The sequence below is a fragment of the Marmota marmota genome, unplaced genomic scaffold, assembly GCF_001458135.2.
Source record: "Marmota marmota marmota unplaced genomic scaffold, marMar, whole genome shotgun sequence".
Lineage (NCBI taxonomy): Eukaryota > Metazoa > Chordata > Mammalia > Rodentia > Sciuridae > Marmota > Marmota marmota.
The window spans coordinates 13584056-13605818 of record NW_025999990.1 but is presented as its reverse complement, the minus strand read 5'-3'; the positions used below and the strand labels follow the sequence as shown (position 1 = coordinate 13605818).

Here is a 21763-nt window from a genome sequence, read left to right as displayed (position 1 = left end):
TGTCTTCCTTGTGGGCATAAAAGTGAACATTTGCAGTGTATGCATAACAAGAACAGATCCTAAAGAGAGGTAGTGAGCTCTTCAAAGATTCAGTGAATGCATTTTGCAACATGGTATCTGGGGAAGGGATCTTGGCAGAAGGAGAGGAGGAGATTGAGTGCCTCTCCAAGAGCATCCTGTGAAAATAAGCATGAGTTTTCATTCATTAGGAATTTTCCAGGCATTCTCCTTCCTCAATTCATATAAGAAATTCCATCTTAAGTGTGGTTCAACGATTCTGAAAAATCCATAATTTTATAAATTCTGCATTCGTAAAGAAATGCAATCTTAAAAAAATAGTATTTTTTTTTAATTTAAGGATTTTCAAGGACAGAGTTGGTTAATTTGAGAAACCTTAAATTCAGACTTTTACCAAAGCAGGATTTCTTGTTCCTTAATAAGCACGAAGATACTATATATTAAGCACTCACAGGAGGGCTCTTCATCTTTTAGCAATATTGATTTCCCATGAATTTGATCATTTTGAAAGATACACGAAACAGAGTAACATTTATAATTAATAGCAATGGATAGTTGGTTTTTTTTTTTCTTTTCATTTTTTTAAGGAATTGTGGATAAGAAAAAGATTGCCTCCTTGGCAGGATTTCCTGAATTTCTGCCTGAAAACTGAATTAATATTGGGCAAGAAGCACACAGGCAGTATCTAACACTATCTCCTGCCTCTGTAGTATATCCCTACAAATACACACCCACACTTCCTATCAGAGTGTCTGTCCTCAGGGCAGGGAGGCAGATTTGGAATGCTGGTTAATCTGGGCCAACACTGAAAGATTTCTACCTATGCCACCTTTCAAGGTTGAGATAGCTCTCTTCTCTAAAACTGTTTTCCATTTTCCCATTTCAAAATCAGAATGCTGTCAGGGCTGGGAAGATTCAGAAAGTCTTCTCAAAGCAAATATCTCTCCAGCACAGCTGCTGGTAAGTGACCCAACATGTTCAGGATAGGCTCACAACCCATACACTATGTTTTTTATAGCAATGATCCACGGATACTACACATGTCAGAAAAGCAATATGTTAAAAAACACACCTGCACACAAATTGAACTCCCAATACAACACTCTCCAAAAGCAGCTAGTAGAAGCATGAGCAGCTAATAGCAATGCCAAGTCTTCAGCAAATAAACCTAATGGTGATATGAGGCTATACATAAGTGCACATGAAATCCAAGTCAAATACCTAAGTAGCCACTATTAAAACAATTGTGACTAGAGTAAATTAATTGATTGGTAGTCGCTCTGAATTCAAATATTTCCTAGAGGACATCGATTCAATTGTAGGAAAATTAGGAAATGGCAAAAATTTAGCCACTATCAGTACTGTTTTTTAAAAGAGACACAATCATTTAACAAAAGCAACCTGTATATATTATAATGGGAAAGACTTGGGGGGAAAATACAGGCTTGGACAAATATTAAGACTTAGTCAGGAACCACTGTAAAAATATGGTTGGTTTCCTTTAGTCTTACCTACAGTCACCTCTCAACCAGTTAAGGTTTTTACTACTTTTCGATTAAAGATCAGCTCCAGTATGGAAACAAATATGAAGAAGAAATGTGTCAAATACTTCTATTAGGTTTCCATGGTTGTACCAATAACTCATTTCACTTTTTTTTTTCTTTTTGTAGGGACAAGTTTTTTACTTTTTGTTTGGTCCTGGTTTGCTGGTTTTCAGTTTAAAAGAGATGTTCATTGCAACATTTGCTTGCAAAATGCCACGTTATTTTTTTTTCAAGTAATATAACCTAATTGTGAGTAATATATTGAAATGCAATAGTTGAAGAGAAAAAATTAACAGACTTATGGGCTACCCATCTGTAGACCAGATTACAAGACATGTAAATTTGAAAGCATTATAGAAAAATGTTATTTTGAAAGAAAAATTTTCATGAGCAACATTAAACATGTCATAATGTTCCTCTCCTCTTCGCCTTTGTGTTCTCCATTACTAGCACTTGCCTTGGCATATCACAGATGCAATCCTGCTGAGCAGCAGTAATGAGGAGCCACTTCCTGGGTAACCCCTACCGTCACAAAATTAGCAGGAGAGAAGTCACTGTGTATGGGAGATGTGTCTCCAACATCTCTCTTCTTCAGGGAAAGGAGACACACCCCGCATGCACCTTTCCACCTATGGCCCAAGATCAAGAGAAGATAGAACCCCAAAGATCTCCTTCACATCATCCTCCTGCCCCTATGCAGCGTATACTCAAATTCCAAGAGCTATCTTGTTACATGAAACACAGACACACATACACACACACGCACGCACGCACGCACGCACGCTAATCTCTATCACTACGATTTTTCAGCATCATTTCAATGTTTAACAACCTGAACTAATAGCCATTTAAAAACATGTCCTGAGCTTCTGGGGGGAACCTGCCCCCCATTTTTTTTTTAACTTTAGTATACTTCTGATCATTTTGTTGGACTGACCTGTTCTGGGATTTTACTAGACGAGTGGACAATTTTTTTTGTTTGTTTTAATTGAAGGTCCTTAATGTGGGCCACATGTTTCTGCCGGTGATTTGGACATACAGAGGAGGCGGGGGCAGGGAATGCAGAATGGTAGGGAGCTGGTTTGGGGGGGGGGAAGGTAGGGAGGGGTGGGATGATGAAAAGACCAGTTCCACAAGCGAAGCACATTAGCAACCAAGAGTGGAAAGGGCCGGAAGGAAAACCCACCCACCTCACCCCTGTGCTCATTCTATCAACCTGCAATTGCGGCAATCAAAACCATATGTCGGTTCTTCCAGATCTTTCTCACAGGACAAACATGCAAAGGGCCTCAGGCCTGGCGTTGCCATCAAATGGTAATTGATACCATATGAGCCACAAAATAGAAAAGCACATGCAAACAGCAACCTCTCTCCCTGCACCCCCAACTCCCCACCCCCTTCTCGGCCCCTTGAGAGGGATGAAATTGCAGGTCTTGCCGGGCTGCTAAGTGCACTGCGCACCATGAAAAACAAGTGTATGGGGCTCCAGTAACCACCTGTAAATCAGAAGGAAAGCAGGGTCCACTAGCCAAGAGCTCAGCCCAGATACCAGGCGAGGGTGAAAGGTCACTCCGGGTTAATACAAGGTCATTGATCATGGGGGAAAATGAGCACAGGTGTGAAGCAGATCACAGGCCTATAGCCAGGAATGACCCCCCCCACCACCACCACTGGCCCCACAGCACATCCGGCCTGGAGAAGGCTCATTCCTGCTAAGCCACATCTGTCTTCTTCTCCTGCTGCCAGTGAGAGAGTGGGAAAGGGGAAACCACTCCCCAATTATAAGGCAATTAGAAGAAAAGTGACCCCAATCCTGTATTTGCTGCTCTCCTGGCCTGGGTATCTTTTTGCATCCTATTGTTCACATAGAAGGAAAAAAAAAAAAAAAACCAACCAAGCAAACCCACTGAGCTGGAGGTCCTGGCAGATGCTGGCTGAATGTAATACAGTAGGTAAAATCCGTCTCTTGTTTCCACCGACACTGACAGAACTGCAAGTAGCATACGGCTCTCGCCTCTGCATGTATATATTTTCTTATTAACTCGATCGGGCAGAAATTTGCAGAGATTTGTTTGGATTTGGAAGTCACAACAGAATGTCAGTTTTACAAACCAAGGCTCATTCTGTGGTGAAATGTACAGCTCTGGACCAAACCATTCACCACACACAGCTATTTGTTCCAATTCCTCTAGCAGCCGCTTCTGAACAAACAACGACTTATTCTAAACACACGCAATGGGTCTAATTTTTCTTCCTTCTGCCTATCCCATTATATGTGATATTTCAGTCTTACAGATCTTATGAAGTTTAAATATTTTCCAGATGGGACTAGGGAGTCCAGAACCCTGTAAACACTCGACGTTATAAAAGGATCAACTAAATACTCAAAACAGAGGAACAGAGGATGACGGTCACTTTGTTCTGCCAGCAGTAACCTAGTGAGCTGACACCGGCAGCTCTTGGAAGGGGGACAGACACCAACCCTTTTTCCTTCCCCCCCCCCCCAGTTCTTCAGGATGGGCTGATTCGTCCTCATTTAGGCTGCATTTATGTATATTTTTCAAAGTAAAATGTTTCCAAAATAAGATGGTTTAAGCTCAATTTACAATTCATTTCAGTGGCAAGAAAGAAAACCCATGGTCACAACAACTTAAAGATAAATTCCACTGTCCCGCAGAGGGAGAATTAGTAAGGCCTACTAAAACCCTACGTTTGCTCGGCTCCGCAGCAGTCCTGCCTTGCCATAAGCATGGCCAAAGAAGACCTGGACGAGGTGGTGTTTTCCAAGGACCTCAGCAAGGATTCATAATGACAGCACCAAGCCAAGAGGGCGAGATGTGAATCAATGAAGGCAGCAGAGTCACAAGAACAGCGATCAAAGCGAAAGTTCTGGAGAGTGGCAGGGAAGAAAGAGGCAGGGCAGAGCAGATGGTCACACTGAAGTGGAAGCGGCACAGTGCAGCTCAGGAGGTGTGCAGCCGGGCAGGCTGGGAGAGGCCACTCTGGGGAGACTCTGACCTTACCTCTGCTCTCCCTTCGTGGTCCAGGCAACATAACCCTGGATGTGAGCATCTGCATTGTTTAAATTTCATCCTGTGGTGTTGTTTGCTGATTGGTCAGACATGGCTGACAGCATCAGGATTGCAATCTGACAGACAAGGAGCAAGCAGGACCACAGCCCAGAATTCACCATGGGAGGGAGCAAAGCGACTTCATTCCAGACCCACAGATGTCTCTGCAAGGCCTGTTGCTGGCCTGGGGGTGGGAGGGCCTAGTAGGAGGCTGGGAGGAGGGCATGACGGAGGGGAGGTGGGACAAACCCAGTCACCCAAATGACCAAGTGCAAGGCAGGCCCCTGGCTCCAGAGCTTCAGGACCATGTTGAGTAGCTTCCCTCTGCCTCTCCCAGAGCCTCTTACTTCCTGGGATTAGAGGAGGCTTCTCTCTTATAGAATCAAAGAAGTGCTCTTTCCAGTTTGGAATACTGCAGTTATTCTTTTATGTATTTGTTTCTCAACATTTTTTTTTAAATATTTTCCTAGGGATACAGAAGCTACTACAGAAAGCATAGTCAACAAGAGCATCCCATCCAGATTTTCGCTGTGGTCAGGCATGGCCTCCAATTTTAAAGGGATTTTAAAGTATTTGACTATTAGCAGCAAAGTAAAAAAGTAGAGGAAAAGGTTTGAAGGTGTTTGGAAATGGCCAAAGAACTTGTGGGGGAAATAGCAGAAGAGGTAGAAAAGAAAGAAAAATAGCTTGCAAGTGGGAGAGGAAAGATGGGATCAATGCTACTGGGTATGTCTTTATTTTGACCCAGGTACCTGTTTCTCTCCTGGCCAGCAGGGGCCATGTAAAGCTCACTGACAGCAATGGTAGCTGTCCACAGATGGCCCTCTCCTCTCCTACCTCCCATCTTGGTGGTGATGCTGCTGCTTAAACACACACACACACACACACACACACACTCACACACACACCTGATCCAGTCTACTGGCCAACAGGTATAACTAAGTTTACTTGCTATAAATAGAGGATTGCTTTCCCTCTTGAAAATTCCTATGTAGGGTTTCTTCCCTCAAGGGAAGGATCAAGTTGAGTCTAGTGTGAATTCTTCCCTTCATGTTCCTACTTCTACCCAGAACCAGGACTGTGCAACTTTGGGAAAAATACTAGCAGAATTGAAAGCAAACTTCCCCAGCGCTCAGCAAGGATCACTACTTGCACCCTCCTTCCTAATTTCCTCTTTCCCAGCATTTTTTTTTCTGGCAGAATTTTGGGGAAAGCATCATGGATTTCACAATTACAGAATAAGACAAGATAGAAGGTGAAGTGAGGATACAGAGCAATAAAGAGAGATGGATGAAAGTGGCAGGAAATCAAGGATAAAAAAAAAAGGGGGCCAGAGAGACCAGGTTATTAAAATCAACAAGTTAAATGGACAGATAAAAGGAATAATAAGATGCTTGTGGCTGAGAGGAAGGTTAACACAACATGAAAATCAAGATTTAATAAAAATTAATCCTTGAAAAACATCACCACTGATCTAACATCAACTTGGAATAGTGAAATGGCAGAACAGGATAAAATAAAACCATCTGGCTTAAAATAAAATCAAAACTCCACCATGATCTCCAGACCCAAAAAAAGAACAGAAAAATCTCATTTCCCCCTTGACTGTGTAAACACTGGTGATGTGGGCTAATTTTTTAAATAAAGCTGGAAAGACACACCACAGAAAGCTGAAGAGACGAGGAAAGAGTATTGGAATAAAGGATGTGTATATGAAAAGTGGAGCAGAAAGGCACTAAGAAAAATAACTATAAGTCAAAGTACAGGGCTGATGTGAACAGAGGAAACTGTGGGTAGAACAGGAGAAGCTCGTGAAGGAAAAGATGCCCAAAGGGTTTGAATTTCATTTAAGAAGAAAACGATGTCGCGAAAGAAAAATACTAGGCAAGAATACAGAAACAACCAAGCAACAGAAAACATAAAGAACATAGGAAGGTGGTGTTATGAGGTATAAACACAACAGAATAGAGAGCAAACAGATATAAGAAAAACAGAACAGTTTGTCAAAAGCATCAAGAAAGTTTTTTTAGGAGCAATAGAGTTAAACATTTTGCTAAAGATATACTGTTTAAAAAAACCATCACAGGCTGAGAAGACTACATGAAAACAATGGCGTGTATTTTCTGAACTGACTTTCTAACTTTAAAAAAATTTTCCATAACTTCCAGATCTGTTTAAAATTGCATGAGACAACAATAAAAATACCACCAAAGGGTCTTAATTTCTAAACAACTGCTTGTCAGGAATAAACCTAGGTAGTACAGAGGATATTTCTGGGATACTCTGCATTTGTCTGTGGTATTCAAGGTACAGATGCCCCTAAATGAATAAAAATGCAGGCACCTTGCCTAAGACCAAAGGACATGGTCCTTTTGGGACCAAATGCTGAAACCACCCAGAATTCGATACAGTAAGTATCCGTCAAGGAAATGCCATTTGAGAAGAGCCCATTTGTAGTGTTAGTCCTGGGGGCCTGAACAGCCTTTCAAGCTCCTGGCCTGGTTTTAAACTCAGGAGAGGATCCAGTTGGTTTCAGTGATAAACCAGTAATTGCATATTTGGTGGAAAAGTCTACAGCTCCGTCAAGCAGCAAAGGAAGCAGGGTGACAGCAGTTTCAGGTGCTGAGATGCAATAAAAACAAGGAGGAAAGAAAATGTTTGCTTTTTCTGTCAACCGAGATGTCAGTACCCATTAATAAATCTATCTGCTAAATCTACTCTTATTCATGTGGGACATCACCAATTTAAAGTAAAATAAATTATCTTTAATTAAATGGAATTGTCGTCTTCCTCCCGCTATCATCCCCAATTATTCTCCCTAATCAGCCCTTTAGGGAGAAGGAGAGATAGAACGCTGAAAGGCACATCGTCTATAAACAATTTCTCTTTCTGTCAAGGGATGAAGTTTTTAATTTTAATTACAGTTTATAACTATAATTTTTGGATATAAGTAATGAAAACGACAAAAATCTTGTCATTTTAGGGGTGTGGGGGGGAGTGGTACCTGGTCATTTCCAAAATTTCCCCCTTTCTTCTCACTCTGTGATAACTCCAAAAGTCAGATGAAGTCATTTATGGACTAAACAAATTATCTATTTAAACCTAATCTATTACTTTTATTTCTAGTACAGAAGTGCCAGTTTTAATTAATACTTTAAAGTATGTAGCACTAACTGAATGCCAGCTATGGTATTTTTTCAGGCTGTTAAGCTTTCTAAAACCAGGCTTACTGAATGGTATCAATTTGTGTTTAGACAAGAACATCATACACACTTTAAATATTAAGACAGGTCACTGGATAGAAGAGGCTGATCTACTTACAGCTACTTAGTGACTCCTTCTGTCCCGCCTCCCAGCCTGCCCACCTCCTCTTTTTTTTTCCCTCATAAATTCACCCAAATTCTAGCAAAAGCACCATGCACTTTAACCAAGTGATCTCTATGCAGAATAGACCGTTATCAGTCCTCATACTAACGCAACGAGGCCCTCTACGATAAATGATGAAATCAACAAGCAGATGAAGTAGTATCTCATCCCAAACCCAAAGGGGGGGAAAAATGAAACATTATCCCAGGAGTTCAGGGGTAACGGTGCCCATTTCTGTGGCGGTGTCCCTCCCCCTTCCTCCCAACAACAGGTTGGTTTGGTTTGTGTTTGTTTCACTTTTTAATATTAACTGTGGACTTCTCTAGGGAAGGTAGGAGTTTTTCTTTTATCCTTCTAGGTAGCAGCAAAAGCAACCACTGAAATCGGGAGGTTGATTATTAATTAGTGATAGATAAATTTATCTTCTCTCTAAAATAAAGGGGTAAGGGTATACTGGCTGTTTTCTGACTACTTACTGTTACTTTTAAAAATGTATTTTTTTCAGGGTGTAGTACTGTTTTCATTTAGCATGCCTTTGAATTGCCGCCTACAGAAGTAAAAAAAGAAACCACAGCTATACAAGCCTGCTGACTTTCTTATAAAAGAACCAGTTTTAAACTTGTTTATACTACTGATTCCAAATGAATTCAAGATGGTGGCTAGTTAAAGAAAGAGAGCCCATGCCAGGGAGTTTGATCAAAGAACTTCAATTCAGCAATGTTCAGTTTTAATTGACCACTAATTAAGCTACATTAGTCCAAGAAAGGTCTGTATCACTTTGAGTAATAAAGAAAAGAATTAATTTAACCCTGTGTCAGTCAGCTTTAGTAAATTCATCTGAAAGCAACTTCTCAAACGAGAGGCATGAAAGAGGTGTCTGGTGTTAAATGCCAAAAAAAAAAAAATGGTCTACAGAATTCAGAGAAGACCAGGGACTCAGTTTTCAAGAGTGTTTGTTACTTTGCTAGTGATGTCACCTTGCAGGTATAATTATCTTCATTACAGATACAAAGATGTCAGCTTCACTCCCTGGGTTGCAAAGGGTTGCTTTAAAATTGGATTCAAACCATGGCATCATACCAGCCAGTTTTAACTTTCCTGTATTCTAGACAAAAATAGAGTGGATTTGCAAAATCATGAGAATTTTCAAAGGCTTGGAACTCTCCTTCTGGGAAGAGTGAGTTAAGGGGGTGTGTGTGGGGGGAGAACAACTGCAATAACACCACCAGAAAAGCTCATTATAATTAGGGACCTCAGCTATGACAACCATGGCAGCAGCATAAAAGTCCATGTGTTAACATAGTTTATTTCTGAAAATCCAGTTGCAAATTTTTTATTTTCCCACACATGCCCCATCAATTTTTTTTCCTCCTCATAATTCTGATAAAGAATCTCAAGAAGGAGGAAAAAAAAATCATAAAACAAGAAAAAAATTCCACATGAAGATTTAACATCAAAATGTAAGATTTAAGGAATACACTGCTTTATAACATGGGTGTTCATGACTATTAAAAGCCCTACATATTAACTCACAGGTGAATGCCCTATGGTCTTCTTACAAATCTCAAAAGTAAAACAGGCTTAAATTAAAAAAAAAAAAAAAACCCACATGTCAATGGTATATTAGTCCTTTCTGTATTAATTGACCCTTCTTCCATGCCTGCATGAATAGCATCAATTCTCATAGCAATGAATGCCATAAGGGCTACGTTCTCTTAAAGAGGAGCATCCTTGTGGCCTCAACACACATTACATTTTGTTTTAACGATTTTTTGGCAACCAAGTACTGTATTTTCTACAATGGTATTTAATGAATAACCTTTTTTTTAAAAAAATGCTGCCAGCACTCATTAAAATGCACTTGTTTGTGAAATGCAATAGCTAGCTATATGAAACCAAAATATTAATGCAAATTGGCATTTCTAAGTTTAAAGTGGTATTTGCATAACAGGAACTAAACATGGTACACGCTGAAAGAGTGCAGAGGACACAAATGCCTCTTAACACCATAATTACTACCAAGAGAAATGACGGCCTGTGTATACCATTAGGAGCCCAAGGAGAAAGCATCTGCCAGAGTGTGCCATTGTGGGTTCCCGGTGCTCGGGGTGCCTAATCTGCACCAACGGGAGGTTCACTGGGAAAAATCTGCAATTATCTCACCTATTCACATAGTAGAGAGGCAAGATACTCATTCTCAGCGCTTAACAATATCCTAGGTCTAGAGCATCCATGCCACCTACACTTATCCCTGAAAAATAATCAGTGAAGTTTTGACTGTGCAGGTATGATATGAATGAACGTGGTCTTTGACACCATCAATATTAACTAGGCACCTTTCCCAATTCTGTGACACAGGGAATGAGAAGTACTGCATATTTAGGTGCTTAGTTAAGTAAACTACAAATAAATACTATGTGTTCCTTTGGATAGGAGGAATCTTGTGAAAAATAACATTAAGAAGTTGTAATAGTTATTGGTTCATCAACAAATATTATTCAAGCACCCTTGTATGCATCCTGTTAGGCTAATCATTGAGGAAAAATACAGGGTAAATTAGGTCCTCACAATGCACACCAGCTTGTTGTAAGATATGACAGAATTTAAAACAATGCAAAGTCTGGCTAGGGATTAAATGAGTGTTAAGGATAAGATGGGTGGAAATTTCCTTTTCTTATAAAGAACTATCTGAATTACATGAATAACGATGTATTATTTAACTTTACATAAATGAAACACTTTTTTAGCAGTACAGCCCTGGTAGAATTCTACTCAAGGGTCTTACCTAACTCCATAGAGTCAGGTAACAAGGGTTTCACTCATTTGGCTACATAAACATTTCTTGGGTATTTATGTGGGCTGACAGGTGCACAAAGATGCCTGAAGACACGGTCCCTTCTCCTGGTGGATCTCACTGGCTAATTCAGAGGGAGGAGATTCAGGCTCCCCACTGTGTGCAGACAAGCAAAGAGCTGGGTCCTGGAATAGTTTGTCCAAATCAAGCTCCAAATTTAAACTAAAAAGGGGCAAATAAAATTGAGATGAGCAAACCCTAAAATGGCATAAAGGAAGCATGTTTGCTGACTATACAGGTAAGGAAAGTGCAAAAATATCATATTAGAATAGATGGCAGAAAAGACTACAGATTGTTATGATTGATAAGATTTTTGAGCTAGTTATGTAATCTCCATCTCCCAGATCAGCTCCTCCCAATAGAACTTTCTGCAAGGAGGCAAAGGTGCTCTGACCTATGCTGTCCAATAGAGAAGCCACTGACCACATGTGACTACTGAGCACTTGAAATGTGGCTGGTGCAATGTAAGTGAACTTTCTCAATTTTATTTGATTGCATTTAATTTACATTTAAGAAGCAAAACCCAGGTGTGGCTAGTGGCCACAGTCTGGGCAGGGCAGACTTAGCCTGTAAAATTGGATAACAACATCTGGAACACCAATCTTCCTGGGTGCAGTAACAATTGCATTAAGTGCTTGAGAAAAAGTTTGGGAAAAACAGAGGCTAACAAATGTATTTTACTGAATATTAATCATTACTACAATAAAAGATTTACTGTGGCTGGGCCTGGTGGTGCAGACCTTTAATCTCTGTGGCTCAGGAGGTTGAGGCAGAAGGACTGCAAGTTCAAAGCCAGCCTCAACAACTTAGTGAAGCCCTAAGCAACTCAGTGAGACCCCTGTCTCTAAATAAAATTTTAAAAGGGGCTGGAAATGTGGCTCAGTGATTGAGTGTCCCTGAGGTCAATCCCCTGTACCAAAAAAAAAAAAAAAAAGGATTTACTGTAAGTTTTATTCTGGCTATAAACCACTTTCCTAGTCATTGAAGAAAAGTCACAGTAAAAGCAAGTTTTTGTTTTAAAATCATTCTTAGGTTCATACTGAGAATCCAACACAGATAATCAATAATCAATCAGTGGTTGATAAAAATTGAAAGTGACGTCAATACTCTCTAAAACAAACAAACACCTTTTACTTAAATTGAAAACTTAAAAAGACTGTGCAGAAGAAACAGAAATACTCAAAAGAAATAATCACAAAAAGGGTAATCTTTATCACTTGCCTAGCACACAAAAAACTAAGTTTTTTTTTTCAGTTGCTCACTCTAAGTACAGATAACTGTGCACAACAAAAAGTGAAAAAGAGACCAAAATAAATGTGAGCATGGTGCAAACTTACAAAATGCACATAGACGTGGTGCACAAAGTCGACCTATAGACAGCAATGTGATTTTACTAGAACTGCACAGCACCAAGCTGGACCGGGAATCAGGAAGAGTGAAACACCAGAGTCGGAGGATGCTTGTAGGAAGAAATTGAAATTCCATTAGCTAATGGGCTAAGCAATAAGTGAAAGCATGTTTGTGCACAAAGATACACTGAAAATCAGAGCTGCCATTCCTATGCCCGGCTGCCATCTCTACTCTGATCAAACCTTGGAGAACCTTGTATAGCCTGGGGAGGAAATTGAAGAGTGGCACAAGTTACTGTCAGACTTGGCAATCTCTCCAAACCTTGGCATCTAAGAAGTGAGGTGTGCTGCTGGGTTCTAAAAGTTGGCAGGTGGAAGACTCTGTCACCAGATCCTGCCACCTTCCTCCACGGGGGGCTAGGGAAGGCAATTGGGGTCTCAAAATCACTTTCCAAATCACTGCCAGGAGCTATCCAGCATTGAGGGGAAGCACACATGGAGGGGAAGTGGAAGGAAGTGAGGTCTCCAGTTGTGAGAAGGGAAAGAAGCTGCATTAATAGGAAAGCTGAAAAGAGGGTTTTTAATGTTGGCTTTAATTTTTAATATTTTCTTGATGTACATAATATAGTTAATGATGATTCAGACAGTGTCCTGAATGCTCCTCCAAATACTTCAATAATTATTAATTAGCTTCTTAATGCTAATTCATTTTTTCCTCCCTGTCCTTTAGGGGGGAAAAGGGTAATAGATGTTTTCTTTTGTGATGATTCAGAAGAATCAACAGTTATACTGATAGAGTTCACAGCATTTTAAGAGGTAAGATGTAAATGTATATTTAGGGTATGGAGAAATGTATGTTATTGATTCAACATGTTCTAACAGCTGCTTTGAAGCCATTCCAATTGGTTCACAAATAATGTACTATATTTATAATGATGCAAACAAAATCTCACATTTTCATGGTAAATGGTGGAAATACCTGGACAATATGGAATGCTAAACCAGATATAAATAAATAAATAAACAAAAAGATAAATAAATAAATAGATAGATAGATAAATAAGTGGAATTTGCTTGGAAAGGAAAGGTGAGTTGTAAGTTGCTCACACTGACAGGATGAATGATTGAGGTCGAGATATCACTTCTAAAGCAGAATTTCTCAACCTCAGCTCCACTCCTGTGCACCAGAGGGGGTTAGCAGCATCCCCAGCCTCCAGACCCTCAGGCCAGTAGTGACTGCCTTCTCATCCCCACCCCGACAGTTGTGACAGCCAAAATGGTTTCCAGATATTGCCATATGTCCCCTGGGGGCACCACTGTTCTGTAATCAGAGTCTGTCAGCAACAAATGTCCACTTTGTCTTAAGTCTTCATACAGACAATGGCCACCTCTAGAAGTATCTTCCTTCAGCTAACAATGAAATAATATTTTATACCCATGGACCCTTAGTATGTGACATTTTGACCTGGTGATCTGATGCTACTCAGCAGTCCTGGCCTCTGTTTTTGAAATAGGTAGTCTATGTTCATTCTGGAAGTTTTACAACTTTCTCTATAGTAATTTTGATTATATGATGGAAAATATTTATTATTTTCAACTAACTTGTTCTGACCTATTTGCAATAAACAAAATAATACACTGTGTACAAAATTTTGACGAATAAGCAAGTTTGAGTAATAAATTATTGGCATTATCTGTTACTGTCTAGTTATGCAATCCATCTACCCACCCACCCACCCATTCGTACTTTCTCTGATCCGGTCATACATTTATCATCATAAAACCTGTCATGCTTTCAATTCTGATTGAGTTACACAGGTAAAAAGCCTAGGACCAGCCAAAGAGTTTAATCTACATAGCTCCCTATTGGCAATGCATCTGAGAAGGCACAATCATCCATAAATAATTCCACATCAGGCCAGCTCTATGTTTTATACACTATCTGCTTCAAAACGTAACAATATCTCAATATCTGAAAGTGCCTATTTTTGTTAGATTGGTTGCAGTACTAGTCAGGTCATCTATTGTCAGAAGCAAGATTCCAATATTGATCCTCCTGAGAGGGTAAACAACTAAACAGAACAACCGAACTGAGAACTCACCCTCTCACTTTAAAACAGGTTAAATGAATCTGCAAAGTGAATGTTATAAATGTATTAAAGACTCCAAAAACAAGTACTAGTCTAAAACTACTTAGGCATAATTTGTTTCTCCTTTTTCATCTGTTTTTCTTTTTTTCAAAATCTAAAAATGATGGCGAAAAGAGCCATAAAACCAAAACTTCCTCCATAAGGAACAATTTAGTGGGTTTTGCATTTCTCAATGTCATATCTGAAAGGTAACACAGCTTCCACAGTTCAGAGGTTAGGCTCTCATAATGATTCATCTAAGTCATCTTTTGTGGGGTTAATTAAGTAAACTGAATCCTGAAAGGTTTTATTAGCAAAACTGACACTGTCAAGTTGGGCCAAGAGGATCTGCTATTACATGAGTCCTTTCAGAGGTAAATGCATTTAATAATCACACACCGATTTCCCAGCAGTTTTAGCTTATTCCCTAGAATCATCCATGAAGTTTAGTGCCTCCTGTAAACTTTGGGAAGCAGGATTACCAGATTCCCATCAACATATCTAATTTTACAGTTATCTTATTTAAGTTTTTAATACTGCACAGGTCTTTTTCTCAGGTGTTAATAGAAAATCAATTTTAAGTCACAACAGCTGTGATCATTTTAAATATCACAGCTGTCATGAGTTGAAAATAACTAATTTGAGCATATAAATTTCTGCTGCAAATGTATCAAAATGAAAATACGATGGAATTTTATCTTTTATTCCCTCTGAAGCTAAATCTCTAAAACAATGGTAGAATAATAACTTATTTGCTTTAAAATAAAGTCAGGCTCCCAACTCTTTGCTGACCTAGCCAACAGATGGCTTAAAAGAACAGAGAAGAACATCATTTTTAAGATGTACTCCTATGGCAACTGTGGAACATGTTTAATTATGGAAAGAGTATTAACTCTGGGAGGACTAAGCTAAATAGTTGTTATCAAAATTGAGAGTTCATTTATGTAAACATTTTGCTGTGAAGACAGGGGGAGATTAAGTGGAATCCATGCTACACATTAAGTATTATTAAAGTCTGAGAATTCAAATTATTACACAGGACAAGGTCTGAACCCATACGAACAGTGTGAACTAGCATTTTTCCAGTGGGTGGGGGGATGGCATTTTACCTATTTCTTTGTAAGCTCAAACAAACCTATGGATGAGATGAAATAAAGATCCTTTCTGCCCTCTTGATCCAAACCTAATGCCATTACATTTTGAAGAATGAAATGACATTCTTCAAAATCCTTTTTTTTTTTTTTAAAAAAAAAAAAGCAAGAATAGGGCATTATTCATCCACTGGTTGACAAAGTTTAAGTTGGTGTGTGTGAACTTCACTGTGGACAATGAACACCCAAGAAATTCTAGACTTATATTTAAAAAAAAAAAAAAAACCATTATTGCCACCTGAACTATACTGGGAGAATCAGGGCTCAAATGTTTGAAAAATGATATTGCATGATTAAGACAAGGAGGAAATAAAGGAAAAGCACAATTTTAACCAAAGCATTGGCAATGTTACACAACTCCTCTGGGGGGGGGGGGGCGGTAAGTAAGCAGAAAATAAAAATCTAAAGTATTTTCAACCCAGATCATTAGTCCTCCCTCTTTCCCATATACATTCACAGGAGAAAGATGGAAAGTTGGCAGTCTTTGTAACTAAACTACTTCTAGTGGGAAGCTGACATCCCTCCATTCTGTTCAGGGAGGGTTGGTGTAGCAGGTATTGGAAAGCCTTACCATCCCCTATTATTTGCATATTAATTTCAAAGCTACATGAAAAACACTGTAGTCTTTTAATCACATCAACACACAAAAAGGCACTACAAAGTGAAACTACACTTGTTAAACATTTATCCCAACCCCCACATCACACAAAGGAAGCCTAAGAAAAACAGCATCCGCCCTGCTCCTGTACAGCTCAGCCTCCTCTTCTGAATTGTAATAACAGGTGCAGAAATAATAATGTGCTGGCCAATCAACTTTTTTCCTCTGATTTGTCAGTTTAGCTTAATAATGCCATTAGGAATGTAAACATTTCTGCAATTTATATTTAAAAGTCAATAAAATAATGGGGTACAGAATTTATCCTTTTTAATTTTTTAAGTAATACATTTGATTATTTTAATCACGTCAGTACTTAACTGGATGGGGTTTAAATATGCATGTAACATCAATTTAATTTGCTTTATTTGTTAGAAAAGCCATTGAGTAATACAGCATTATTCTCCTTTAAAAAAAAAAAGAAAGAAAAGAAAAAAGGAACACACATTCTAGGGAAAAGGGAGTCCAGACCACTTTTATGTTTTGTTCAGTTCTTAGAGATGGGATTCCAGTGCCTTCCAAATGTCTTTCATTATGAGCATTTTAAAATGGTAACCAAAGAGGTGAGAATCCAAGGCACACTTGCTCGATGGCTGACAATAAAAACAAGGAGTGCTTCCATACTGTGGATAAACTTTATTGGGCTACAGTAATAGAACTGTGGTTGGTAAAGACATCAACTATTTTTAAAATGGTGTGAGAGTTTTTCTCAACATAGCAATTCCCACTTGAACGGATCATTATTGGTGTAGTCATCCAGTACTCTATAATTCTCACCCTTAGGTTTGTGGAGGTGAAAAAGCCAAGTCAATGTTAGCCTCCACTGTTAACATCCCCTACTCATTTTCAGGTCAGCTACAATGCAAGCAGCTGGAATTCAACTCTCCCCACTCTGTCCCACCAATTACCTCCATGTGCCCTCTCTCGAGATGAGTGTAATTTGGTCTCCAGGAAAGCACCGCGCTGGGTCCCCGGAGGATGCCAGCCAGCCAAATCCTGCATTTTTTTGGTGAAGCCTGAAATTAGACCATCATCTACACCGCTCCCCCTGACTTCTCAGGTGTGACCCACTCTTAGTGAGGGAGGGAGCAAGGGTGAGTTTAAAGGGTTCTTTTAAAATATTGGAGATGTCATGTTCCTTTTAAGTCAATTTGAATAAAATGCTGATTACTTTGTACAGATTTCTTTAAGAAATGAGGAAGATGAAATTTGAATAAAATCAGGATGAAATCAAAGCAATGCAGAATTTAAAACAAAAATATCAGAAATAGGAACTTAAAAATTCAAATCAGATTATCCTATTGTGTTATAAATACACCTGCAAATAAAAGGTTGCAGTTTGGAAACTGATTCATGGATTGTCAGTGTTGCAAAAAAAAAAAAAAAGTTTACCAAAGTTTAGGTCAAGTAATACATAATTCTCAAACCATTTTCAATCTCCAAACCAGTAAATTAAACCTGAAGAACTGTTCTACAGAAGAAAACACTGGTTTTGCTTAATAAAAAGTAACAACTGTTAAACTTGATGTGATAATGTACAAATGGATTATGGCTTTTCAAATGTTAGAAAGTCCACAAGAAGGAACTTTTCTGAAAATCCCACCTATAACTTTGCAACAGACTGCTTCACTCTACAAAATACAATTATTTTATAAAAGTATCTCTTCCAATTTTGCCGCTATTCATTATTTTCCCTGCTTTTCAGCTTTTTTAAGGATTACGTTGACTTTCTAAACACATTATAAATATTTTATAAACACAGTTCCATTATTTTAGTACATAATAATTTTTAGCACATGTAATTGTATTTTGTGTTACCTCAGAATTATGACTGAACTATCAATGGCTCATGAAAATCTGATCAAACGTACAAAACCTGAAAAAGGCAAATCTAAAATTATTTTTCAATTATGTTGATTATGAAAAATTAGTTTTTGTTAATTCTGATAATATTGGAGGGGAAAAATTCCAGTGGGTGTGTTCTTTCATGTGTGTGCCTTGGAATTCTTAAGTACAACAAGAAATGCATTCTGTTTGCTGTGCAGAACAAATGTTTCTACTTCATTTTCTTCCTAAGGTAAAAGTAAATCTTAATTTGAACCACTTTTAAAATGATCACAACCCTATCTTAAACCCATATATTTTCACTGGGATCAGAAATTAAGTCCTGCTTTTTTTTTCTTTTAAGGTATCTCCTCATGGTGAGCTGCTGACACGTGTATGGCCAAACAGCAATGATATTATAACATTTTTTTTTTCTCTTACAGGCATAGCAGTGATAGAAGTTTGAAGGAGGCTTGAAAACACACCCACACATCATTCATAATAATGAAATATGACAGTGTCTACAAATGATGATAAAACGATTTAAAATATAAAGGTAAAAAAACCACTTATTCTCAAGCCTCTATAGTAGTACAATTTTGGTAATAATAGTAAAATAAAAGCAACAAAGCTACAGCAACAACAACAAAAAAAGAAAATAGGGATGTAATGCAAACCACATTTATAGTGGAACAGGAAACAAACGATTCTTCAGCACGATTTCCTGTAGATAATTTGGAAAGGTATTGAAGGACTGCACCAGCTATTAGTTCTTTTTTCCTCTTTGCCCTGTTCCAATGTCCTTCCTCCTAATTCTCCTTGAAACAATGCCATCACCTATCGATAAGAGGATGCTTGTCGATTATGGACATTATATTCAAAATGTTCAGATCTACCAGAAATTAGGGATTCAAGAAAGTGAACCAAATATGTAACTGATCTATATTTTCTTCCTAAGAAATCTGGAACAAAAAATGTTCAAACTGCCATCTCTTGAATCTCACGCAGGGATTTTGGAAATTTAATCAGAGGCAGGAGAGCAAAATGTAACCACAATATCAAGATTAAGCATCTGGTGAATTTTTATCAGCTTAAACCTACAGGACAAAATCAACAATTTTGTTTTAAGCAATCAAATATGGAAGAAAAAAATAAATTTTTCATTGTTATTTTAAGATAGGTAAACTAAAATGTTTTGTATGTCAACAATCTAAGCAGTTCACAAAAAAGAAGCTTTTCTTTGGATATGTTTGATTTTTTTGAATCAGTGGGGACTAGAAAAACTGCATTAGTTTTTGACCCAAGCATTTTTTTTTTCTCTGTAAGAGCAAGTAAACAATCATTTATCTTGTCTTTCATTTATAGTCATGGTGCTGAAAATAGTATGAAATATCATTTTAAAATACACAAAACAATTTGCATACTTGAAATACTACTGAAAACTTTAAAACCTAGTGGCTACCTATATATGGCTGCCCTAATCCACTGGGAGGTCTTCAAAAAACAGGGCCATATGTAAAATGTACTGAATAATGTTATTATTGGTGTTATTTAAATATTAATTTTTTATATTAGCCCTTCCTGTGGTAAATGGAAAAAAGCTGAACAGCTCCTACTTCAATTTTTTGCTTTAAAAATTTCAGGTTGTTGACTAAGTTTGTCTCTCATCTAGAGGAAAACTTTCTTCTAAGAATGTAGTCCTGAGAGATTTTGATATTCAAATGTTCCTTTTTTTTTTTATCGTAAGCAGGAATCACAAAGTTGTTTTATTTTTTGGCCTTAGTATCAGAAATAATTAATATCCATTTTCATCTCTGAACTTTATGGGGTTGAAAAGCTGCATAATATGACCAACAGTCAGAATATAAACATGGAAAGCTCATTACCATTTACTTTCTGAGATTTGATGACTTGACAAATAACTATTTCAAAACAACTAGTTTGAAACATGGTTTGAAGCTTGTTAGTATAAAGCAAAAAGAGCAATTACAATAATTATAGGTTTCTCTATACGGTTTAACACATGCACATGCTGGCGAGGCTGATGATGTGATCTTAAATTACCATTAGGAGGAAATTTCGCCACTTTTGTTTTCAATTTCATTTGCCAGAGTTTTATCTTTGTGGAATTACATATTTTTAGATGCGTGGTATTTGACCAAATAATTACTTATTAAAATTCTTATTCAGTGAAGATCTAAGTAGTTACAAAATTCAAAATTTAGGGCAAGAACTGTATTTGCTGTAGACCAGGTAATGCCTGACAAGTCTTATGGCCTGAATGAGGACAGATAGCGGCATAATTTGATGTAAGCTTGCATTCACAACCCTTGAAAGAAACTGCACTGATTTTTCTGTGGGGGAAAAAAATCCCCCTCTCTCCTGTAGTAAGAAGTAATGCTTTCAATTTTTTTATTTAGCGGAAATTTGGATTCACTTGTTTTTAAACTGCTAGTGACAAGAGGCAAAAAAAAAAAAAAAAAAAAAACCACAAAAATTATTTGGTCAAGTTCATTAAACTCTCACCTGAGGAGGAGATGAGTTTTAAAAATACCTTCTGGTTTACATTCAAGATTTACTCTTTGATAGCTCTCAGGTTATGATTTTCTAAGTTTGCTTTCATGGAGTCCACATTTTAGGGCAGACCCTGTCCTTCACAGAAACCAGGAAAACAATTTGTTTTGGGATATGGTCACAGGAACACTTCATATCTTAAGGTAATAAAAAAATTCACATTTTTCTTTGTCCTAAAATCTCATTGATTATAGTATTTCTCTTGCTAGAAGTTAGAGGAAAACTGATCTTACAAATCCTATAGTTCAGAAAGAAGGAATCAGAATTGTTGTAACGCTTGATTGTGTTCTTCCCACAACCTAAATTCACAGAATTTTGAATGATTTTCCATTTTTCTTCTTTTGTTTATTCACAGGGAAAACCTGCTTCCTCTGGCCTCTCTCAGTTCAGAGAGTTCAAACTGAATTTAAACAAGTAATTGACTTGTCACTGGGAAAAAGAAAGGAATTCACTGCTATGTTGTCTTCAGAGGAATACTTGTGCAACAAATAGCTGACCCCAGCTCACTCCAGCAATTCAGGTTAGAACACACTTGGTCATACATGCACATACACATAAAAACCCGGGGACAGTCCAAGCCCAAACCCCAAATGGAACTCAAGAAATGTAAAGTCTTTTCGATAAGCATTTTAAACAATTAACGCATGGCATACACAATCTCCACAAGATGTCTGGCACCAAATCAAAAGCCGCTGAATGCAGAATTAGGGCCAGTACAATACACACTGTAGAATAAACAAAAATCTGCTTCCCTAGTGTATGCAGGAAGGCATTTTTATAAATGGTATGGAACTGGCCCCTTGTAGGGAACACATACAACTGGACTTTGCTGTCTGTTTCACAAAGCTAAAATGAAGAACTGGTAACCATTCGTGGTTTCAAACGCTTTCTGCATGTGTTCCAAATGGCTATTTTTTCTAAATATAATGTATGTACAATTTGCCTCTTTCTAGTGTTTGAATCAATAGAGATACACATCACCAGATTTGTTTTTAATAAACGCCTTAAAACAGTTCCTATAAATACATTTCCTGTGACAGAGCGATCTTGATTTTATGAGTACCATCCTCTCAAAAAAAAAAAAAAATCTAACAACCAAAATATTTGGCAACTGAGAGGGCATATTAGTGATATGATGTCATATTCAGCATTTTCTTATGGTAGAGGCAACTGGCAAGCTGTGGGAATGGAATACATATTTTTAAAAATTCCTTTTGGCTAAAAGAGA

The 21763-nt window shown here is 38.0% G+C and overlaps 1 protein-coding gene across 26 annotated transcripts in view; it reads right to left on the bottom strand.

Annotated features, from left to right (window-relative positions):
• Positions 1–21763, bottom strand: part of Tcf4 (transcription factor 4) — a 348091-nt gene that overhangs the window by 72955 nt on the left and 253373 nt on the right. For 2 of the 26 annotated variants that reach the window (XM_048806179.1, XM_048806180.1), the window contains exon 1: positions 4586–4669. The exons of the other annotated variants lie outside the window; for them this stretch is intronic. In XM_048806179.1, coding sequence (XP_048662136.1) covers positions 4586–4654 — 69 coding nt within the window. In that variant the 5' untranslated portion in view covers positions 4655–4669. Of the gene's footprint in view, positions 1–4585; positions 4670–21763 lie in introns of those variants that run through there. 26 annotated transcript variants of the gene reach the window in all.